At 45.2% G+C, this 25368-nt stretch overlaps 1 protein-coding gene across 1 annotated transcript; it reads right to left on the reverse strand.

Moving 5' to 3' along the window:
- Nucleotides 1-10673: 10673 nt before the first annotated feature.
- On the reverse strand, nt 10674-24018 carry pgm1 (phosphoglucomutase 1). The gene is made up of 11 exons (XM_029707978.1): nt 23673-24018; nt 21137-21299; nt 20579-20722; nt 19962-20087; nt 18803-18993; nt 18104-18258; nt 17802-17917; nt 17281-17416; nt 12260-12443; nt 11842-11976; nt 10674-11175 (listed from the first exon to the last, which is right to left on the reverse strand). Exons 1-11 carry the CDS (start codon nt 23916-23918, stop codon nt 11086-11088), a joined length of 1686 nt encoding a protein of 561 aa, XP_029563838.1. The 5' UTR covers nt 23919-24018; the 3' UTR covers nt 10674-11085.
- Nucleotides 24019-25368: the final 1350 nt, after the last annotated feature.

Genomic DNA, 25368 nt, shown 5'->3' on the forward strand with positions numbered 1-25368 from the left:
AGAGAGAGGAGAGAGGAGTGAGGAGAGGAGAGAGAGAGAGAGAGAGAGAGATGAGAGAGAGAGAGAGGGGATAGAGGGATAGAGAGAGAGAGAGAGAGATAGGGATAGGGATAGAGGGATAGAGAGAGAGAGAGAGAGAGAGAGAGAGAGAGAGAGAGGGGAGGCGTTGGGGCAGTCGGTCTGGGAACATATGGTTACAAAACAATAAAAACACACACCTACACCCTGCACAATCTCGGCCTCCAACTAACAGAAAGCAACATTATAATAAATTCCAAACCTTTTATAAAAGCATATCACCATCTCCCAACTTTACACCCTGTTTAATTTGACCTATACACACTTCACTTCACCCATCAGACACACTTTATCAGTGTCAAAGTTGTCTTTCTAGCACCTGTGGGGGAGAGAAAAGTGAATGGTAGCAATTTAGCGTCTCCGGGTCCCACATCCTGACCTGCTCCTGCTCGTTAGGCCATCTGGCGGCGGAGACACGAAGCGGGAGCTTTGAGCATTCTGCTGTTTGAAGTGACAGGGCTATGATGACTCACAAGTCCACCGTTTCACTTTCCATTTCCCAACTCCTCATCAGCACTGGCCGGCTGGCTGGCTGGCTGGCTGACTGGCTGGCTGGCTGATTGGCGGGCTGACTGGCTGGCTGACTAGCTGACTGTCTGGCTGACTGTCTGGCAAGCTGGCTAACTGGCTGAATGGCTGACTGGCTGGCAAGCTGGCTAACTGGCTGAATGGCTGACTGGCTGGCAAGCTGGCTAACTGTCTGAATGGCTGGCTGGGACATATGGCAGCCTGTATAATCTGATCCCACTCCTCCAACTGCCTTTGAAAGTGGTTTTCTTCCTGTTATAGAGTAAGACAGATAGGGATTGTCAGTGTGTCTTCTGGAGAACACATGCACACATACACACACACACACACACACACACACACACAGTACAGGTGCATCAAAGCTGGAGAGACTGAAAAACAGCTTCTATCTCAAGGCCATCAGACTGTTAAACAGCCATCACTAGCCGGCGTCTACCCGGTTACGTAACCCTGTACCTTAGAGGCTGCTGCCCTATGTACATAGACATGGAATCACTGGTCACTTTAATAATGAAACACCAGTCACTTTAATAATGATTAAATCATGTTTACATACTGCTTTACTCATCTCATATGTACTGTATATACTATATTCTATTCTACTGTATTTTGGCCAATGCCAATCCGACATTGCTCAATCTAATATTTATATATTTTACATTTTGATGAGTGTGTATTGTTGTGAACTGCTAGATACTACTGCACTGTTGGAGCTAGGAACACAAGCATTTTCCTACACCTGCAATAACATCTGCTAGATATGTGTATGTGACCAATAAAATGTGATTTGATTTGATTTGACACACATCTCAAGACAAAGGGCACATTATCTGTGACACTGACCTCTGTTAGCTGCAACAGAAACAACTGAATCATGTAATAATGGCAACTCAAGCACTGCTTCAGTCCAGCCATATTACCAAAGCTGTTTGATTGCAAACACACACAATAAAGACATGCAAAGGTTAAGGAAAATCTTCATAAAGTAACAAGATAGTTTTGTATAAACTCAAAGATTTATGCTGTTTTCTTTGGAATTAGACATCCCAGGCCAGGGAAGCTAAAAGGAGAAAAAATAGAAAAGTTGAATGTCTCTCTCTACTCCCTCTCTCCACCATGATTCCATCTAATATTAAACATTTGCAAGCCATTACTACAGGGTTGGTTAAGTAGCAGAAATATTTACGAAAAGTGACGTTTTTTCTCTCTGAGAGAATCTTTAAAATAAGATTCTTAAAATTGCAACCATCCACGGCAAAACATCTAATTCTAATGGGTGGGGAGATGGAGGTCTGGATTATGGTCTCTTTTGAAGAGGGGATCCCCCGGTTCTCTGTGGATGGATGGACACACGGCTACACACACACACACACACACAGAATGACTGAGGTCTCTGTTAAAAGGCTGACGCGACCTCTGATGATGTTGTCTCAAAGCAACTTCAACAGATGCCAGAAGGGAATGAAAAGAAAATGATTATCTTTCTCCTCTCTCAAACCTGGCTGCCATCTACTCTCTTTTTCTTCAGATGACTACAATCACTGTATTTGTCCAACCGTCTGTCTGACTGGAAATGTGTTAGCACTTTGTGCTCCTTACTGTCACTGGCAATAGATGTACTGTAGTTTCTGCCCCCACCCTCATTTTGGACTGATAAGGTGACATCATCACTAATGGCAGACAAAATAAAAGTGACCTCACTCTCCCCCTCCCTCTCTCTTTAGGGCTCATCTATGTAGTACCCTGGCCTACTCCACCCCACTATGAGGGAAGTGCATCTTGACTGGGGGGTAGGCATTATGCAGCACCCCTCTATTACTCTAGAGACATTTACATTTTAGTCATTTAGGAGACACTCTTATCCATAGCAACTTACAGTAGTGAGTGCATCATTTTTTTTCTTTTCATATTGGTCCACCATGGGCTTCTAACCCACAACCTTGGCATTGCAAGCACCATGCTCCACCAACTGAGCCACACCAAAGAAACAAAAGAAAAAGGAATAACAAACACTTTTCTCTTCCCTCCATTCCAATGTAAGAGGAGCAGGGAGGCAGGAGGAGCAGGGAGGCAGGAGGAGCAGGGAGGCAGGAGGAGCAGGGAGGCAGGAGGAGCAGGGAGGCAGGAGGAGCAGGGAGGCAGGAAGGAGGAGGTACACTGTGTCTGGGTGGTCCCTCGCTGGCATTTCCTCAATCTGTCAGCCTTCCAATGACAGTTGTGTTTCTGAGTGACAGGCTAACATGCCGGACGGTGTGAAAATGACAGAAGATCAGAAGTTCAGCCAGTATTATCCCTCTCTCTAGTGCCAACACTGCAGATCATTAGGGACATGGGGGTAAGAGGGGGTGGAGTGGGTTTAGGGTCAGGATGTGGGGATGAGCAGGAAGGGAAAGGAAATGAAGATGGTTACAATGAAAGGGATAATGTTCCTATGTTTGTTTGGTTTGTCGTAAGTGGTTACGGTTGATAGTTTAGATTTAATCTAATTTAACCTGGTAAAGTAACTGATAGAAAACAACATATAGTATCCTCTCTCTGTCCAGAAAATGTAGATAATGTTCAACGTAAGCCGTATGAGCCGGCTTCCCAGACACAGACTAAACCTAGTCCTGGACTAAAAAGCACTTTTCCATTTAGCATGTATTTTAGTCCAGGGCCAGGATTAATCTGGGTCCAGGAAAGCGGATCTAAATGTTCAGGATACACACATAGAACAAGAGAACTGCACCCACATATTATTGTGTTGGTACCTTAACCAGATTGTTTTTCTTTTGAGGTTTGTGTCACATAAACAACGTTTGAGAGTTAATACTTTGGAAAACAAGTGCGTCTCTGGTATAATTTGTCATGCCCTGCGCAGTAAATAAACGGAAAACCTGGCGCGGTTTATTTTCCCAGCTGTTGCTTCTTAAGGTGGGGAAAGTGTGGGAGTTTGAAAAGGGAGAGAGTTTTGCCTTGTTGCTTCACAGCAAATGGCTATGTATTTCTGTTCTATGTGAGACCTATGCCAGAGAGTAAGCAGAGGAAACATGTTCATTTGATGTTGTGTTATATTTGTACAGTATATGTGCTCCCTCTCTTTTCTCTCTCTCTCCTTCCCTGCCTCCCTCTCTTGCTCTAAACTGGACCACAGAAACCTCCCTCTCGCGCTCTAAACCATACCAAAGAAATCTTCTCTTGCTCTAAACTGGACCACAGAAACCTCCCTCTCTCACTCTGAACTGGACCACAGAAACCTCCCTCTCTCGCTCTAAACTGGACCACAGAAACCTCCCTCTCTCGCTCTAAACTGAACCACAGAAACCTCCCTCTCGCTCTAAACTGGACCACAGAAACCTCCCTCTCTCGCTCTAAACTGGACCACAGAAACCTCCCTCTCTCGCTCTAAACTGGACTACAGAAACCTCCCTCTCTCGCTCTAAACTGGACCACAGAAACCTCCCTCTCTCGCTCTAAACTGGACCACAGAAACCTCCCTCTCTCGCTCTAAACTGAACCACAGAAACCTCCCTCTCTCGCTCTAAACTGGACCATAGAAACCTCCCTCTCTCGCTCTGAACTGGACCACAGAAACCTCCCTCTCTCGCTCTAAACTGGACCATAGAAACCTCCCTCTCGCTCTGAACAGGACCATAGAAACCTCCCTCTCTCGCTCTGAACTGGACCACAGAAATCTCCCTCTCGCTCTGAACTGGACCACAGAAACCTCCCTCTCTCGCTCTGAACTGGACCACAGAAACCTCCCTGTCTCGCTCTGAACTGGACCACAGAAACCTCCCTCTCTCGCTCTAAACTGGACCACAGAAACCTCCCTCTCGCTCTGAACTGGACCACAGAAACCTCCCTCTCTCGCTCTGAACTGGACCACAGAAACCTCCCTCTCTCGCTCTGAACTGGACCACAGAAACCTCCCTCTCTCGCTCTAAACTGGACCACAGAAACCTCCCTCTCGCTCTGAACTGGACCACAGAAACCTCCCTCTCGCTCTAAACTGGGCCACAGAAACCTCCCTCTCTCGCTCTAAACTGGACCACAGAAACCTCCCTCTCTCGCTCTAAACTGGACCACAGAAACCTCCCTCTCTCGCTCTAAACTGGACCACAGAAACCTCCCTCTCTCGCTCTAAACTGGACCACAGAAACCTCCCTCGCTCGCTCTAAACTGGGCCACAGAAACCTCCCTCTCTCGCTCTGAACTGGACCACAGAAATGCACTCCTCGGCAGTAGGACAAGAGGCTTCACAATGCTGTGGTTTCTCCAAGAGAATCTTGAGCAAGGGTCAGAGGGAGAATGAGAGGAAAAGAAAGGAGAGAAGAGAGTAGAAGAGAAAAAATACACAATGGAGAGGTCTATGGATAAGATCCAGCATCTGCAGTGCGGTCAGAAACATCCATTATGCTGAGCCTCTGAGCAGTTTTATATCCTAACAGATCATTGTGTGGACTCCTCTCCTGACTTAAAACCAGTCTCAGTAATGTCAGTAACATGGTGGTCCCCTGTGGCCTATCTCAACCAACACAGAACTGTACTGTACTGCAGGGATAGGTCAATCCCTATTCCTGGAGAGACAGTATATCTTGTCGCAGTTCAACATGACACCAGTATGGAAAGGATGAGAATAAAAGCTCAACAATCCTGACAGCGTTTAGTTATCCAGCTCATCTGCCTAAGAGATGTGAAATCTATATCAACAATGTTTTAAAGACACTGGCTATTTAGGGAAAGATCTGTTAATATCATCAGCCCTTGAAAGGTTTCACAGGTTTCACAGTACAATAGCTGTACAGTGCAAATGGGTTTAAAATGGTCTGAACAGATTTGAGTCAGATTTATAAGATGTCAAATTCATTTTCTGCAGATTATGTTTTAGTTTCATTTTCTAATTATAGATGATTATAATACATGACATCATACAATTATTTGAGTGAAAAATACTTTATATGAGACAATCTGCAGTTCAAATCAAATGTTATTAGTCACATGTGCTGAATACAACAGGTGTAGTAGACCTTACAGTGAAATGCTTACTGACAAGCCCCTGACCAACAATGCAGTTTAAAAAATACAAATAATGATAACAAATTAAAGTAACAAGTACTTAAAGAGCAGCAGTAAAATAACAATAGCGAGACTATTTACAGGGGGAATCGGTACAGAGTGTGCGGGGGCACCGGTTAGTCGAGGGTGCTACAGTACATCCACTTTTGGGCTTATAAGTTAATGATATGTACCCTTTGATTTTTGAAGAATATAACTTATAAATGCCTCGTCAGCTTAGTTCAACTGTTACACTCCATCAGAACCCAACATATAATCTAATAAAACATATATACAGTACCAGTCAAAAGTTTGGACACACCGACTTCAAGTAACAGACACATCTCAACATCATCTGTTCAGAGGAGACTGCTTGAATCAGGCCTTCATAGTTGAATTGCTGCTAAGAAACCACTACTAAAGGACACCAATAAGAAGAAGAGACTTGCTTGGGCCAAGAAACACAAGCAATGGACATTAGACCGGTGGAAATCTGTCCTTTTGGTCTGATGAGTCCAAATTTGAGATTTGTGAGACGCAGAGTAGGTGAACGGATGATCTCCGCATGTGTGGTTCCCACCGTCAAGCATGGAGGAGGAGGTGTGATGGTGCTTTGCTGGTGACACTGTCAGTGATTTATTTAGAATTCAAGGCACACTTAACCAGCATGGCTACCACAGTATTCTGCAGCGATATACCATCCCATCCGGTTTGCACTTAGTGGGACTATTATTTGTTTTTCAACAGGACAATGACCCAACGCACCTCCAGACTGTGTAAGGGTTATTTGACCAAGAAGGAGAGTGATGGAGTACTGCATCAGATGACCTGGCCTCCACAATCACCCGATCTCAACCCAATTGAGATGGTTTGGGATGAGTTGGACCGTAGAGTGAAGGAAAAGCAGCCAACAAGTGCTCAGCATATGTGGAAACTCATTCAAGACTCCTTCAAGCATTTCAAGTGAAGCTGGTTAAGAGAATGTCAAGAGTGTGCAAAGCTGTCATCAAGACAAAGGGTGGCTACTTTGAAGAACATAAAATATAAAATAAATGTTGATTTGTTTAACACTTTTTTAGTTACTACATGATTCCATGTGTTATTTCATAGTTTTTATGTCTTCACTATTATTCTACAATGTAGAACAAAGTAAAAATAAAGAAAAACCATTGAATGAGTATGTGTCCAAACTTTTGACTGGCACTGTATGTACAGTATTTCCTGATCTTTCTTATATCTCCTAGATATAGGACAGACATTTCAAAACATTATTTCTTATGATTCATTTTTTTACTGTGTTTTTTTGCCATGCATTAATGTGTTACTCAATGCATTTCTATGGTCTATCGTAGTAAAGGCCAACTGCAATATTTTATTGAAAAATAAAATATTTTATAGCTAAATGATCCATGGTATGATGTTTAAAAACAATTCCATATGTCAGCTTAGAACCCCCCCCCCCCCCTTAGACTTTTAAGAATTAACCAGCCTCTCAAAGCACTTCATGATGACAGAAGAGATCACTAAAGGGTGATAGTCATTTAGTTATGTTACCTTTAGTTTCTTGGGTACAGGAACAATGGTGGACATTTTGAAAAAGCTTATAAGCATGTTTCACTAAAATGTTTGTAAACTAAGTAACTGTAAAGAAACTCTGTATGGCCTCAAAAGATGCTTCAATTAAAATGTTGATTTAATGGAATGTCAGTCCTTGCATCCATAATTCTATGAATTTGAGAGTGGTTGCATTTCTCCAGCTCCATCTCTCAGCTTTTTACCAGAACAGTGGCGGGATTTCCCTTTGTTATTGTTTCAACTGCAGATTTCCGCTTTAATGGATAAGAGAGAGAGGTTCAGAGAAAACCACAAGAAACATTGAGTTATACTTGATTTTATTGTACTCTGTGTTTTCTCCACTTCAGGCCTTATTTAAGGCCTTTTAAAATGATGGCTTTGTCAGCTGATGGTGTTATTCTATGTCCCAAGGGACCGGTTCCCCCTGCAGAGTAATCTACGGGCCGCTGTAAAAACACAGTCGCCCTGTCAACCACAAAGAAAGTCATTTAGCCATCTAATAGCTCCAGACCAGAGCGGCTTAATGGAAGCCTTATTGTGATAACCTGACGTAATGACAGCCAATCTAAATACAACCTGGGAACCATTACCGGCCCGGCCGAAATAGGGGAAGACATTATGCGTCGCACCGTGTCGGAATCACAGGCCTGGGCCGCAACAATGCAGGTCCAGGACCAAGCTGTCCACCCTATTATTCATCCCCCGATGGACCTCACAGAGGAACCATTTACATATCCCCCTGTCACAGCCTGTGCCTTTGGGCTGTGGGGTTAAGATTAACCCCTTCTATGCTACAGAGATGCCCAACAAATAAAGGCCAGTGTTTAGTGGATTTGAGTTGTTGTAAACATGAATGACATAGACATACATGACAGGCATGGGTGGAATAAGTCTATTTGTGCTCCCCAAAGGAATTTTCTTTTCCCCATGTCGAGAGAGAGATCGCTCTTCTTAAGTGCACCTGATTTTGCAGCTTCTCAACAATTAACTAAATTGGAGACAATTTAGACACAGGACTCAGGAGACGGGATAATGAAAAAAGGTGACGTCAATCCATAACCAGTAAATGAGGTTGGAAGAGGACAAGTTTCTCCATTTCTCCTATGCTGTACATCAATCTCTTCTCTTCCTAGAGCTGGAAGTTGTGGAACTATATTTTCCCTCACTAGCTGGAAGTTGTGGAACTGTATTTTCCCTCACTAGCTGGAAGTTGTGGAACTGTATTTTCCCTCACTAGCTGGAAGTTCTGGAACTGTATTTCCCCTCACTAGCTGGAAGTTCTGGAACTGTATTTCCCCTCACTAGCTGGAAGTTCTGGAACTGTATTTCCCCTCACTAGCTGGAAGTTCTGGAACTGTATTTCCCCTCACTAGCTGGAAGTTCTGGAACTGTATTTCCCCTCACTAGCTGGAAGTTCTGGAACTGTATTTCCCCTCACTAGCTGGAAGTTCTGGAACTGTATTTCCCCTCACTAGCTGGAAGTTCTGGAACTGTATTTCCCCTCACTAGCTGGAAGTTCTGGAACTGTATTTCCCCTCACTAGCTGGAAGTTCTGGAACTGTATTTCCCCTCACTAGCTGGAAGTTCTGGAACTGTATTTCCCCTCACTAGCTGGAAGTTCTGGAACTGTATTTCCCCTCACTAGCTGGAAGTTCTGGAACTGTATTTCCCCTCACTAGCTGGAAGTTCTTGAACTGTATTTCCCCTCACTAGCTGGAAGTTCTGGAACTGTATTTCCCCTCACTAGCTGGAAGTTCTGGAACTGTATTTCCCCTCACCAGCTGGAAGTTCTGGAACTGTATTTCCCCTCACCAGCTGGAAGTTCTGGAACTGTATTTCCCCTCACCAGCTGGAAGTTCTGGAACTGTATTTCCCCTCACCAGCTGGAAGTTCTGGAACTGTATTTCCCCTCACCAGCTGGAAGTTCTGGAACTGTATTTCCCCTCACCAGCTGGAAGTTCTGGAACTGTATTTCCCCTCACCAGTTGGAAGTTCTGGAACTGTATTTTCCCTCACTAGCTGGAAGTTCTGGAACTGTATTTTCCCTCACTAGCTGGAAGTTCTGGAACTGTATTTTCCCTCACTAGCTGGAAGTTCTGGAACTGTATTTTCCCTCACTAGCTGGAAGTTCTGGAACTGTATTTCCCCTCACTAGCTGGAAGTTCTGGAACTGTATTTTCCCTCACTAGTTGGAAGTTCTGGAACTGTATTTTCCCTCACTAGCTGGAAGTTCTGGAACTGTATTTCCCCTCACTAGCTGGAAGTTCTGGAACTGTATTTTCCCTCACTAGTTGGAAGTTCTGGAACTGTATTTTCCTTCAGTAGAAGTCTCTTACTTAGCTTTCTGTCATCTGGCTAGAAGATCATCTCAATAAGAGACTTACACACACAGATCACCCAGTGTAATGGTGACTATCCGATTATTGAGTACATTACCCTGCAGAGAACTGGAGGAGTAGATTAAATGTGTCTTCTATTCCTGTTCAGGACTGTGTCCCAAATGGCACCCTATTCCCTATGTCGTGCACTGCTTTAGACCAGGGCCCATAAGGTGTCATTTAGGACGCAACCCAGGAATGTCTTTGGAAAGACTTTACCTTTTGGAAATACTCCCTCTCCCACATTGACTCTGGACAGAACCCATTCTGATCCATCCTGCACTTCTTGGCTGGTTTGTTGACAGAGGATAGAATAACTTACCATGTTCATATGCAGAACAGTGTCTCCACTAAGAGGCCATCACTCCACCCACTCCCGTCTCCCCTGGCCCTGTGAAGGGCTGGCTAGTTCTGGCTACCTCAATGCTCGATCACACACTGTCTGCTGACAGACACCCCTGGCCTGGTATTTGTGGTGGGAAGAGAGAGAGAAAGAGAAAGAGAGAGAACATTTAGAAGAATAGGAGAGGGGGATGAGAGCAGAGAGATTAGGGTAAGAGGGGGAATATGTCTATCTGATACCTCCAAGCCCAGAAGTCAATGATCTCCTCTTCAGAGAGGCCCTAAGAGGCTTAGACCCGCCTGATGCCAGGAGCTGTTTGTTTAACCTCTGCATGGCTGCAGCACAGTAATGTTTTACCTCTACACATGCAGCATCATTAAGCTCCTCCGGTGTTTCCGTAGTTTGATTGCCCCCAAATCAGGCCCTCTGGCATCAAAATTGACTGTGTATGTCCGCAAGCTGGTTGACTGATCTCGCCACCATAATCACATCCTAGCACTGATCTCTCAGCTGATTGGCTAGATCAGGCATGCCGGGAGAGATTGACATTGGTCACTGACTCCGGGCATGGTGGTGGGGTGTCTGTCTTAAATGTAGAATGCTACGGACAACAAAACTGACTGTTCATACTGCCTTTGTGTCTTCCATAATAAATTCTAATAAATATATATTTCAACGTATATTTAAATATATATTTAATATCGCCCAAATACATACACACGAGTGCGACAATATTTTTTTGTAAGGATGTTTTATTCATGGTGAATGGCAGCATTACATTTTAAGCCTTTGTTTGGATGGCTTTATGGTACAAGTGAGGTGAGGTTGTTCTTCAGAGGCACAAGTGGAACAGTTAAAGGTTTGATAGGACTGAGTTACCTGGAAGGGTGTGACAGGGCTAGCAGTCTGATCACAGTGGGGGGGGCAGGGCTATCAGTCTATGTGATCACAGTGGGGGGACAGGAGCTCGCAGTCTGATCACAGTGGGGGGGGGGCAGGGCTATCAGTCTATGTGATCACAGTGGGGGGACAGGGCTATCAGTCTATGTGATCACAGTGGGGGGGCAGGGCCAGCAGTCTATGAGATCACAGTGGGGGGGCAGGGCCAGCAGTCTGAGATCACAGTGGGGGGGCAGGGCCAGCAGTCTATGTGATCACAGTGGGCCCGGTGCGGCCGGTCTTCTCATGGAGCCCAGAGATCTTCAGCGCAATCTCCACCAGAGGTTTCAGCATGACCTGAGGAAGCCAAACTGTCAACATTACACTCCAGTCTCACTCGGTCATAGCGTCTTCCTATAACCCCACTGACTTCTATGTTACAGTTTGAACACATGAGTCCAACTAGCCCTGGAACAAGCCAAGCTGAGCTGCTACTATAATGCTTTCACCTATCCAATCCTTTTAGATTTGTAAGCAATAGAAATGATCCTAAATGAATCCATGCCATAGAGGGCCTCCTTATCCAAAATGATTATCAGGGATTTTTTTGATTTTTTTTCCTCCATCATTCTGTCAGTTTCTCTTTCTCACTCCATCATTCTGTCTCTCCTGCCCAGACCACTCAGAATGATTTTATCAAGTGTCAACTCTGCTTTTCGACCTTATTTTTCACCATGGCCTGATATCAACCATGACTCAACTCTTAGCCAAACATTCCTTCAAGTCAACTAAGAATTCTGAAAGGCACTGTTGTTGGACCTGAAAAACCCAAAACAAGCTGGCTGCCAGGCTTGTGTGTGTGTGTGTGTGTGTGGGGGGGGGGGGGGGGGGGGGGGGTAGAAATACTTAATCCTCCATTGAATCGTCATAACAAGTACAAGAGCTTCCCCACTGTGCCTCTAAAATGACCCTGTCACATCCAATCAGAGAAGAGCCCTGCTGCTCCTCAACCCCAGGTCTCACCTGTGCGTCGCCATAGATTTTGGCGGGGTCCTTCTCATAGCTGTCTATGTAGAGCCTGACGGTCGCACCGGCACTGCCTGTCCCACTGAGACGAAAGATGATCCTGGAGCCGTCGGAGAAGACGATCCTCAGACCCTGAGCGACACAGAGAGAGAGATTACTAAGGAAGAACTCAATATACTGGGAATATGGAGCAGAACTAATTATTATATGTGCCTCTAGTGATGCTTAGTCTTTATTTGCAGGAAATGTGCTGGTCATCCATCATTCTATGAACTATTAATATCACATTAATAATATTGTCATAACTATCCATCACTCTTTATCATGAACATGTACTGACAGAATTGTATCCACCACACCCATATCCCATGCTGGGATGCCTCTCTCTAGATGCCTTTTTGGTCCCGTCTCTCACCTGGTTCTTGGAGACGCTGCCGTCCACAGGGTCGGTGTAGGCAAAGTTGTCAGAGACAGCCACCTCGTAGCTCTTATCTCCCGATGAAAACTTCTGGCCCACAAAGGACTTGTCAAACATCTTAGCCTCAAGCTCCTTGATCATGGTGTTGGCTTTGTCTGATTCCACTTCTTCATAATCATACCTGGTGTAGACGGGATGGGGGGTGGTTAGACTTGATGTAGACAGGAAGGGGGTTAGGGTTAGACCTGGTGTCGACGGGACGGGAGTTACACCTGGTGTAGACGGGGGGGGGGGGGTCTTAATATGAAGACTAAATAGGAGCTCTCAGCTGTCAATATGTGCATGCTCCAAGAGATGAGTGGTGTTAAAATAATCAAATGGATCACCTAATGAACATTGATGAAGGCTATCATTAAAGAACTTGATATAAAAGAAAACCTAACAATAGTTCTAAGAACTCTACTAGTATATGAGAAAACACATTCCTGTCCTATACAATGTGGCCCTGAGCCAGACAGACTGCAGGAAACGCCCGTGGAGGAAACGCCCGTGCAGGAAACGCCCGTGCTCAGGTCTGTCCAACGCTGGTCCGACCAATCTGATTCCACGCTTCAAGATTGCTTCGATCACGTGGACTGGGGTATGTTCTGGATAGCCTCAGACAACAACATTGATGTATACGCTGATTCAGTGAGCAAGTTTATTAGCAAGTGCATCGGTGATGTTGTACCCACGGTGACTATTAAAACCTTCACCAACCAGAAACCGTGGATTGATGGCAGCATTCGAGCAAAACTGAGAGCGCGAACCACTGCTTTTAATCATGGCAAGGCGACCGGAAACGTGACCGAATACAAACAGTGTAGCTATTCCCGCCGCAAGGCAATCAAACAAGCTCAGCGTCAGTATAGAGACAAAGTTGTCACAATTCAACAGCTCATACACGAGACGTATGTGGCAGGGTCTACAGTCAATCACGGACTACAAAAATAAAACCAGCCCCGTCGCGGACACCGAAGACTTGCTCCCAGACAAACTAAACAACTTCTTTGCTCGCTTTGAGGACAATACAGTGCCACCGACACGGCCCGCTACCAAAACCTGTGGATTCACGTGAGTAAAACATTTAAATGTATTAACACTCGCAAGGCTGCCGGCTCAGGCGACATCCCTAGCCGCGTCCTCAGAGCATGCGCAGACCAGCTGGCTGGTGTGTTTATGGACATATTCAATCAATCCCTATCCCAGTCTCCTGTTCCCACATGCTTCAAGAGGGCCACCATTGTTCCTGTTCCCAAGCAAGCTAAGGTAACTGAGCTAAATAACTACGGCCCTGTAGCACTCAATTCCGTCATCATGAAGTGCTTCGAGAGACTAGTCAAGGATCATATCACCTCCACCCTACCCGACACCCTAGACCCACTCCAATTTGCTTACCGCCCCAATAGGTCCACAGATGACGCAATTGCAATCACACTGCCCTAACCCATCTGGACAAGAGGAATACCTATGTAAGAATACTGTTCATCGACTACAGCTCAGCATTTAACAACATAGTACCCTCCAAACTCGTCATTAAGCTCGAGACCCAGGGTCTCGACTAGAGGTCGACCAATTAAATCTGAATGGCCGATTAATTAGGGCCGATTTCAAGTTTTCATAACAATCGGTATTTTGGGACACCGATCATGGCCGATTACATTGCACTCCACGAGGAGACTGCGTGGCAGGCTGACTACCTGTTATGCGAGTGCAGCAAGGAGCCAAGGTAAGGTGCTAGCTAGCATTAAACTTATCTTATAAAAAACAATCAATCTTAACATAATCACTAGTTAAACTAGTAATATCATCAACCATGTGTACATTTACGTCATTTAGCAGACGCTCTTATCCAGAGCGACTTACAAATTGGTGCATTCACCTTATGATATCCAGTGGAACAACCACTTTACAATAGTACATCTATATATTTTTTGGGGGGTGGGGGGGGGTAGAAGGATTACTTTATCCTATCCCAGGTATTCCTTAAAGAGGTGGGGTTTCAGGTGTCTCCGGAAGGTGGTGATTGACTCCGCTGTCCTAGCGTCGTGAGGGATCATGTTCCACCATTGGGGTGCCAGAGCAGCGAACAGTTTTGACTGGGCTGAGCGGGAACTGTGCTTCCGCAGAGGCAGGGAGGCGAGCAGGCCAGAGGTGGATGAACGCAGTGCCCTTTTTTGGGTGTAGGGACTGATCAGAGTGTAGTTATCTACCTTGTCCTGTGTTGCATATAATCGATGCGGTGCCTGTTAAGTTATCATTGAATCATAGCCTACTTCGCAAAACGGTTATTTAACAAGCACATTTGCGAAAAAAGCACTGTCGTTGCACCAATGTGTACCTGACCATAAACATCAATGCCTTTCTTAAAATCAATACACAAGTATATATTTTTAAACCTGCATATTTAGTTAATATTGCCTGCTAACGTGAATTTCTTTTAACTAGGGAAATTGTGTCACTTCCCTTGCGTTCTGTGCAACAGTCAGGCTATATGCAGCAGTTTGGGCCGCCTGGCTCGTTGTTAACTAATTTGCCAGAATTTTACGTAATTATGACATAACATTGAAGGTTGTGCAATGTAACAGGAATATTTAGACTTAGGGATGCCACCCGTTAGATAAAATACGGAACGGTTCCGTATTTCACTCAAAGAATAAACGTTTTGTTTTTTTAAATGATAGTTTCCGGATTTGACTATATTAATGACATAAGGCTCGTATTTCTGTGTGTTATTATGTTGTAATTAAGTCTATGATTTGATATAGCAGTCTGACTGAGCGGTGATAGGCACCAGCAGGCTCGTAAGCATTCATTCAAACAGCACTTTCGTGTGTTTGCCAGCAGCTCTTCCCTGTGCTTCAAGCATTGAGCTGTTGATGACTTCAAGCCTATCCACTCCCGAGATTAGGCTGGTGTAACCGATGTGAAATGGCTAGCTAGTTAGCGGGGTGCGCGTTAATAGCGTTTCAATCGGTGACGTAACTCGCTCTGAGACCTTGAAGTAGTTGTTCCCCTTGCTCTGCAAGGCCCGGGGCTTTTGTGGAGCGATGGGTAACGATGCTTCGAGGGTGATTGTTGTCGATGTGTTCCTGGTTCGAGCCCAGGTAGGAGCGAGGAGAGGGACGGAAGCTGTACTGTTACACTGGCAATACTAAAGTGCCTATAAGAACATCCAATAGTCAAAGGTATAGGAAATACAAATGGTATAGAGAGAAATAGTCCTATAATTCCTATAATAACTACAACCTAAAACTTCTTACCTGGGAATATTGAAGACTCATGTTAAAAGGAACCACCAGCTTTCATATGTTCCCATGTTCTGAGCAAGGAACTTAAACAGCTTTTTTTACATGGCACATATTGCACTTTTACTTTCTTCTCCAACACTTTGTTTTTGCATTATTTAGACCAAATTGAACATGTTTCATTATTTATTTGAGGCCAAATTGATTATATCGATGTATTATATTAAGTTAAAATAAGTGTTCATTCAGTATTGTTGTAAATGTCATTATTACAACAAAAACAAATTATTTGTTTAAATAAATAAATAAAATAAATACAAATATGGAAAAAATTAAAGACAATTTTAAAAATAAATTAAAAGAAAATAAATTAAAAGAAAAATTAAAAATATAAAAATCATTTAAAAAAAAATTTAAATAAAAAAATTAATCGGTATCGGCTTTTTTTGGTCCTCCAATAATCAGTATCGGTGTTGAAAAATCATAAATCAGTCGACCTCTAGTCTCGACCCCGCCCTGTGCAACTGGGTCCTGGACTTTGACAGGCTGCCCCCAGGTGGTGAGGTTAGGAAACAACATCTCCACAAGGGTGTGTTCTCAGCCCTCTCCTGTACTCCCTGTTCACCCGTGACTGCGTGGCCATGCACGCCTCCAACTCAATCATCAAGTTTGCAGACGACACTACAGTGGTAGGCTTGATTACCAACAATGACGAGACAGCCTACAGGGAGGAGGTGAGGGCCCTCGGAGTGTGGTGTCAGGAAAATAACCTCACACTCAATGTCAACAAAACAAAGGAGATGATCATGGACTTCAGGAAACAGCAGAGGGAACACCCCCCCATCCACATCGACGGGACATTAGTGGAGAGGGTGGAAAGTTTTAAGTTCCTCAGCGAACACATCAAGGACAAACTGAAATGGTCCACCCACACAGACAGCTTGGTGAAGAAGGTGCAACAGCGCCTCTTCAACTTCAGGAGGCTGAAGAAATTTGGATTGTCACCAAAAACACTCAAACTTTTACAGATGCACAATCGAGAGCATCCTGTCGGGCTTGTACAGCAACTGCTCCGCCCACAACCGTAAGGCTCTCCAGAGGGTAGAGAGGTCTGCACAACGCATCACCGGGGGCAAGCTACCTGCCCTCCAGGACACCTACAGCACCCGATGTCACAGGAAGGCCAAAAAGATCACCAAGGACAACAACCACCCGAGCCACTGCCTGTTCACCCCGCTATCATCCAGAAGGCGAGGTCAGTACAGGTACATCAAAGCTGGAACCGAGAGACTGAAAAACAGCTTCTATCTCAAGGCCATCAGACTGTTAAACAGCCATCAGTAACATTGAGTCTCTATGTTGGCAGCAGCCACTCAAATCTCTAGCCACTTTAATAATTGGATGCAATAAATGTATCACTAGTCACTTAAACAATGCCACTTTATATAATGTTTACATACCCTACATTACTCATGTATATACTGTACTCTATACCATCTACTGCATCTATCCATATATTTATATGTACATATTCTTATTCACTCCTTTACACTTGTGTGTATAAGGTAGTTGTGAAATTGTTAGATTACTTGTTAGATATTACTGCCCGGTCGGAACTAGAAGCACAAGCATTTTGTGACACTTGCATTAACATCTGCTAACCATGTGTATGTGACAAATACAATTTGATTTGACTGCACCACTGGAGGGCAGCAGAGTTCAACCATTAACCTGGTGAAGAAGTTCCTGCCAAATTTGTTCCAGTGGTCTTTCATGATCTCCTCCACACTCTGCTTCCTGTGGGCTAGGATGGACATCCAGGCCAGCACCGCCCACAAGCCGTCCTTCTCACGGATGTGATCAGAGCCTTTGGTAAACAATGAAGAGGATGGGAAGGACGGTGGTGGGTAAGATATGTATAAACATCTTACCACAATGCCTTGCCCAACTGACTGCAACGATGCAACACCACTGACTCTCTTTATCAAACTACTAGAGCTGATATACTGCATACAAAGCTACATTATGCTGTACAACTAGAACGCTGGTCTTTGGAAAAGAGAGCAATGCTCACTATGTAGGCTGGTAAGCTTAACAAAAATCATGCCATGTGGCTGGAGGCTGGTAATAACAAAGTTCATAACACAACTGACAATGTAAACAAATGTGTGTGTTGTTTTAGTGAGTGTCTGTCTTTAGTTCTGCCATGGCCCTGGTCAGATAACGTTAAGATCCCGGTCCTCCTAACTCACCAGTGCCGAAGCTCTCCTCTCCGCACAGAGACAGCTTGCCAGCGTCCATCAGGTTGCCAAAGAACTTCCAGCCAGTAGGAGTCTCATACAGATTCATCTTCAAGGCTTTAGCCACACTGAGGGACAGCGATAGGATATTCAAATTAGCTATTTTGCTAACTTCACCAGTTAAACATTAACGAGGAAACTGAAATACTGATTAATGTGCACTGTCCCAGTAAAATAAATGTCATAAATAAACATTAAAGGCACAATCAAGAAGAAGCTAGGAATGGACTGTGTGGAGTGGACGTTAGGCTCACTTGTCCAGAGCTCCGCTGGTGGGCATGCTGCGGGCCAGACCTTTGACCCCAGTCTTCTGGAAGTAGGGGATGCAAGTGATGTTGGCTGCAATGATGGCCACAGAGTCAGAGGGGTTGACAAAGAAGCCATGCTTTCCAAGGACCATGTTACGATCCTGAGGAGAACAGAGGGTAGGAGAGCAGAGGGTAGGAGTAGAGAGCAGAGGGTAGGAGTAGAGAGCAGAGGGTAGGAGTAGAGAGCAGAGGGCAGTAGAAGAGAGCAGAGGGCAGGAGAGGAGAGCAGAGGGTAGGAGTAGAGAGCAGAGGGTAGGAGTAGAGAGCAGAGGGCAGTAGAAGAGAGCAGAGGGCAGGAGAGGAGAGCAGAGGGTAGGAGAGGAGAGCAGAGGGTAGGAGAGCAGAGGGTAGGAGAGCAGAGGGTAGGAGAGCAGAGGGTAGGAGAGCAGAGGGTAGGAGAGCAGAGCAGAGGAGAGCAGAGCAGAGGAGAGTTCAGCATCTGAACAGACTGCAGGAGATATAAAGAGGTTTGGAATGTGGGATGATTCAAGGACTGGTACTATGGACACGGGTCATGCATGGAATAGCCTCGATTCCAGGCTTCCTTCAGCAGAGTGATGAACAAGACCTGGAGCCTGAATTTGAACTATGCAAGGATGAGATGGGGCTGAAATCTTGAACTGGTTCCCCCGACTGTCAACTTACACCGTCACCATCAAAGGCGGCTCCGAGGTCGTACTCTCCTCCCTTCATGGCATTGACCAGGTCAGAGGCGTAGGTCAGATTGGGGTCAGGGTGATGACCACCAAAGTCCTCCTTGGGGACACAGTTGAAGGCACCGTCGTCGGCAGCGCCCAACTCCTCACAGACGATCTTCTTCACGTAGGGTCCAACCACTGAAGGGGTAAAGTTTATCATGAATAGAGGTGTGGCCATACAGAGCATTGCGTGGCCGTACAGAGCATTGCGTGGCCGTACAGAGCATTGCGTGGCCGTACAGAGCATTGCGTGGCCGTACAGAGCATTGCGTGGCCGTACAGAGCATTGCGTGGCCGTACAGTGCATTGCGTGGCCGTACAGTGCATTGCGTGGCCGTACAGTGCATTGCGTGGCCGTACAGTGCATTGCGTGGCCGTACAGTGCATTGCGTGGCCGTACAGAGCATTGCGTGGCCGTACAGAGCATTGCGTGGCCGTACAGAGCATTGCGTGGCCGTACAGAGCATTGCGTGGCCGTACAGAGCATTGCGTGGCCGTACAGAGCATTGCGTGGCCGTACAGAGCATTGCGTGGCCGTACAGAGCATTGCGTGGCCGTACAGAGCATTGCGTGGCCGTACAGAGCATTGCGTGGCCGTACAGTGCATTGCGTGGCCGTACAGTGCATTGCGTGGCCGTACAGAGCATTGCGTGGCCGTACAGAGCATTGCGTGGCCGTACAGTGCATTGCGTGGCTGCTGGGAATCTATCTGAACTGAAAACAGCATTGTTGAGAAATCAGACTATTGGACAATAAGTCACGCAGTACTGAAGATAAACATTACTGAGAGCAGGAATCTAATTCATTACATTTTAGTCATTTAGCAGACGCTCTAATACAGAGTGACTTACAGGAACAATTAGGGTTAAGTGCCTTGCTCAAGGGCACAGACAGATTTTTCACCTAGTCAGCTCAGGGATTCGATTACTGGCCCAACGCTCGTAATCGTTAGGCTACCTGCCACCATCTCTACCTTGTAGCTAATGCTATAGCACAAACATTTAGACAAGGCATTACAAGCACAAATGATCAGTCAATAGAGGGACCTGTGGTATCATACAGCAGTCAGCTGAGAGGCTCAGTGATCTACAGTATATATAGAGTACCTCCGTGCATGGCGTCCAGACGGACTTTAATGTGATTGGCTCCAGACACAAGCTGTTTTAGGGCATTGAAGTCGAAGATTCCCCTCAGCATCTCAGCGTAGGACTCCACAGAGTCCACGACCTCCACTGTAGAGGACAAACAGCAGTTAGGATAGATTAGATGTACTAACTATTAGAAACTGGGTGGGTCGAGCCCTGAATGTTGATTGGCCGAAAGCCGTGTTATATCAGACCATACACCAGGTGTATGACAAAACGTTGGTAACCAGTTTATAATAGCAAGAGGGCACCTCGGGGGTTTGTGGTATATGGCCAATATACCACGGCTAAGGGTGCCTGTATACAGGCACTACGCATCACGCCTAAGAACAGCCCTTAGCTGTGGTATATTGGCCATATACCACACCCCCTTGTGCCTTATTGCTTATGTAGCCTGTTTCTAGACTTAGGAGAAGACATACAACTAGAAGACATGCACATACTTTACTGATCGCAATAATACACCTGAACTTGAGTGCCTTGCCCAAGGATTTGTACCAGTGAGCTTCTCCCAGGTTTGCTCTCCAAGCTAACCCATCCCAGTCAGTTAAGAAAAATTCCTGCCCATCCTGCTGTACCTGTCATGGGCTTGAATGTGTCCACCTCAAAGGTCTGCTTGCCGATCTTGGAGATGTCAACCTTGAGGTCGGGGCAGATGTGGTACTCTGTTAGGCTCTTGCTGATCTGGAATATTTTGTCTGTGATTCCCTCAGGCGCAGGACCTGGGGACAGACACATACAGTCAGGAGAGGAGGATAAGGAAGAGGCTAGAGAAATCTTATGTAAAACAGCCACGCTCCATCACTAGGCATCCTAAACTTTGTCATAAAATTACTGATTGGATTGTGTGCTCATTCTATCCTGAAACTTCCTCCATCTTCGTAACAAAGGTAGGCTAAGTAAAGTTTAAATGTTACCCCATCTCTCACTGGCCTTTCTCCCCCTATGGCTTTCCCCTGAAGGCCTCTTTTTTTCCCTTCCTTGTCTCCCTCCTCTTCCCCATGTCTCCCTCTCCTGTCTCTAGTTCCAGTCTCTCTCCTCGATTCCCTGTTTATCCCCTTCCTGTCTTCAACCTCTCCAATTCATCTCTCTCCTTCCCCTCCCTCTCCTCTCCTCTCCCTCCTGTCCCATCTCACCTCCGGAGGCGATGTTGTACTTGATGCCAAAGTCTCCTTTAGGGCCACCGGGGTTGTGGCTGGCCGTGAGGATGATTCCTCCCACGGCTTGGAGCTTGCGGATCACACAGGACACAGCGGGGGTGGACATGATGCCATTCTGACCAATGACCAGGTGGCCTATCTGCAGGGAGGAAGGGATGGAGAGAACATTATCATTCTCCGATGTCATGTTTTATATATTAAACTGTAAGTCCTATATATTACATTGACCTATCCAGTCGACACACGTAAGGATGAAAATAGAAGAGGAGTGTACTCAGAGTGTCAGGCTCCTATGTGGGCGCTAAACAAGCAACTGAGTGACATGGGAGAGTATGGAAAGTAAACAATGTCTAGGGCAGGGTTTTCCTAAACTCTGTCCTGGGGCCCCCCCCAGGTGCATGTTTTGTTTTTTGCCCTAGCACTAAACAGCTGATTCAAATAACTATGTCATCATCAAGCTTTGATTATTTGAATCAGTTGTGTAGTGCTAGGGCAAAAACCAAAACGTGCACCGAACTGGGGCCCCAGGACCGAGTTTGGGAAACCCTGGTATGGGGGGGGGGGGGGGGGGGGGGGTTGGTGGGGTATTCTGACCTCTACCCAATTGAGATGGTTTGGGATGAGTTGGACCACAGAGTGATGGAAAAGCAGCCAACAAGTGCTCAGCATATGTGGGAACTCCCTGGAAAAGCATTCCAGGCGAAGCTGGTTGAGAGAATGCCAAGAGTATGCAAATATGTCATTAAGGCAAAGGGTGGCTACTTTGAATAGTCTCATATAAAATATATTTTGATTTGTTTAACACTTTTTTGGTTACTACATGATGCCATGTGTTATTTCGTAGTTTTGATGTCTTCACTATTATTCTACAATGTAGAAAATAGTACAAATGAAGAAAACCCTTAAATGAGTATGTGTGTCCAAACTTTTGACTGGTACTGTAGGTCACAAATAAAAGAAGCAATATGGTATACATCATGACTAAGATGCATATAGAGAAGAGTTCTTATCATGTTCATTTTGTGCAGGATTCTATGGGACAGATAATATTGGAGCTATATGGTGTGATAATGACGTTGGTCTGTCTGAACATTGTGTTCAGCCAGGAGGCTACGTGACAGCACACCACCACACCCCCCTTTCCTCTAAAGTCGCAGAGGGAATGAACAGAACCCGGCTGTGCCACTGACAGTCTCCGTATGAAACAATTCCTCAATGCTGCACTTTTTCCCGATTACTACAACCTTGCAGAGAACCGCTGTCTTTGTTCGTATACTAAACATGCATGGCAGGGAAGAGTGCCCACTGACTGTTTAGGCTACATAATGGGAAAGGAATGTTGTAGTGTTTTTCATCAACGTGGGAAAGGGCAAGGGTACCATGCCATCTCCCCTCTGTGCACTTCATCAAAAGATCAGTGAGGTCAGTAAGCACAACTTTTATTTGGAAACTCAGACTACGGTTGAAATAACCTAAGGTACCAGGGCTAAAAAGAAACGTCAGAGCGGAGTTCCCACATTCGGTTTTCAGCGAGAAGGGTGCAATTGTGGCCTGCAATTCAGGGCGCTCCTGCATATGGGCCTTCCTGCATCTGCATGTACCCCTCATACTTCTATTGGTCCATTTTTAAGCTAGGACTCCAGTACACAGACGGGAGGGCTCCAGTAAATTAGATGGAAGTAATGCACCATAACTTTGAATGCCAACTGCTGATAAACCCCACAGAAGAAGAGGCGGGGGTGACAACGGAAGCTAGCAAGGACAACGGTAGACAGGGTTCTTCACCCACAGCCTGTCGGACAATGCATTCCCTCAGTTCTGTTAACGATGGCAGGCACTGTTTCCCCTCAGTTCTGTTAACGATGGCAGGCACTGTTTCCCCTCAGTTCTGTTAACGATGGCAGGCACTGTTTCCCCTCAGTTCTGTTAACGATGGCAGGCACTGTTTCCCCTCAGTTCTGTTAACGATGGCAGGCACTGTTTCCCCTCAGTTCTGTTAACGATGGCAGGCACTGTTTCCCCTCAGTTCTGTTAACGATGGCAGGCACTGTTTCCCCTCAGTTCTGTTAACGAAGGAGGGGCCAGGTCAGGGGCCCCCATCTAGCATATGATAGCAACATTTGTAGAATAGCTGGAAATTTGCTTTGAATCTGCTAAATGTTCTCTCAGCCTCATGGCAAACTGTGAATAAAAACATGAGATCAGCTATAAATCAGTGAAACAAATGCTCTACACCATGACAAAGTGTAAAACTGCAGGAAATTAGCATTAAAATGGCAAAATTCTCTCAGCCTTACGACAAAATAAAATAACTTACCGGCATTGGCAACAATGTATCCGCCAAACTTCAAAACTGATGAAGCGCTACAATGTACCAGTGACTGTCGCTGTCCACACTGAGCTGTCAAAGACGCTAGGCTAGCTGCTAATGGTATACATGTTTGGGGGTGAGGCCTAGGTTTCCGTCATGTCTTAGCCACTACAGGTGGATAAACATGGTATTATTACTGACCCCATTGGCAGCGGCGATCTGGATGATCAACTGAATGGCATCTTTCATGAAAAACCTTCCATCGCCTCCCACTACGAGCAGTCCAGGCTGACGCTCCGCTGGTTCGATGCAAGAGATAATGCTTTGAATGAAGTTCTCCGCATAGTGTTCATTCGTTTGAAAGACTGTCACCCTTTTCCTCAGTCCACTCGTGCCAGGCTTCTGGTCGGAATAAGCCTTGGTTTTGACTACTGTGACTTTCGTCATTTTCCACAAAAGGTTGACAGCCCGTGTGATCCGCGTATTCGGTTGAGGCGAACGCACAGCTGCCACACGTACACACTCGCAAGTTCCCCCTTGGTTAGGGCCTTCCCACTTCTAGATTTAAACGGACAGTACTGGACTTCGATTCAAGGCCTGGCGCATAAAATAAACAATGCTCAAAAGAAGTCTGATGCCACAATGTATTTATGCCTCAATCATGGCATCATGTCAACATTAGGACCAAAATACAACTAAGATGCAGTATCTAATAGTTTGCCTAATTTCAGTTTGTGACAAAACAAGCAAGTATAGTGTAGAGAGAATCATTGTACCATCTAAATCGCTGTTAAAAATATTCTCTATAACCAATAATATAGTATTTTCAGCTTTTTAAAGCTTATGTACAAAGAAAAAACAAAACTTAAGAAATAACACACAGAAGAGATTTACCACTTCTTAGAGCTGCTTTCAATGAGAATGACAGATCTATAACTCACACTTCTATGTGAATTTGGTCAGTCTCCCAAAAAGTGACATATTGCAGCTTTAAATTAATAAACAACTTTTTGTCTCAGATACAACAGTAGGCAACCCTAGTCCTAAAGTTAATGTTTTTGATTTAACCGACTTGGAAGACCAGGTGTGTTGAATTTAGGCGATCACTGAACTGATCAATTAACTCAGTTAGTCAGGTGTCAAATCAAATTTTATTGGTCACATACATGTGTTTAGCAGATGTTATTGCGGGTGTAGCGAAATGATTGTGCTTCTATCCAGGTGTTGTCCCTAGTTGGAACAAAATCCTGCAGTCCCTGTGGCACTCCAGGAACAGGGTTGGCTACCGCTGCCCTAGGACCATTCTGTTCTTGTTGTTTTTTAAATGTAACCTTTATTTAACCAGGCAAGTCTTATTTACAATGATGGCCTACCCCGTCCAAACCCGGACGTGTGCACCGCCCTATGGGACTCCCAATCACGGCCAGATGTGATACAGCTTGGATTTGAACAAGGGACTGTAGTGACACCTCTTGCACTGAGATGCAGTGCCTTAGACTGCTGCGCCACTCGTGTGTCTGTCTACAACACATGGGTTCATTGACACTGTAGGTTGTGTTTTCTCAGTGAGGATTTTATTGATTCTGTACGGCATCAAATAATGAGATGGAACTAGACAAAACATTTATCTCCTAGTGCATGTAATAGGTTGGGACAAACTTAACATATATATAAACATGTCTAACAATCTTTGAGTTTGTGGTGAACCACCCTTTTAAAACTGCAAGTCAGTAAGGCAATGAGCAAGCATGCCATAGCACTTGAGTCAGCCCATGTTCCAACAAAGAGACAACAACCCCCCCCCCCCCAAAAAAAAACATGCACAAAAAAATAAAGTGAGCTACTGAAATTATTGGGGGAATGTTTCAGCTACTTCTTGCCCAGGAATTGTGTTACA

The sequence above is a fragment of the Salmo trutta genome, chromosome 22 (genome assembly GCF_901001165.1).
Source record: "Salmo trutta chromosome 22, fSalTru1.1, whole genome shotgun sequence".
In the NCBI taxonomy this organism is placed as follows: domain Eukaryota; kingdom Metazoa; phylum Chordata; class Actinopteri; order Salmoniformes; family Salmonidae; genus Salmo; species Salmo trutta.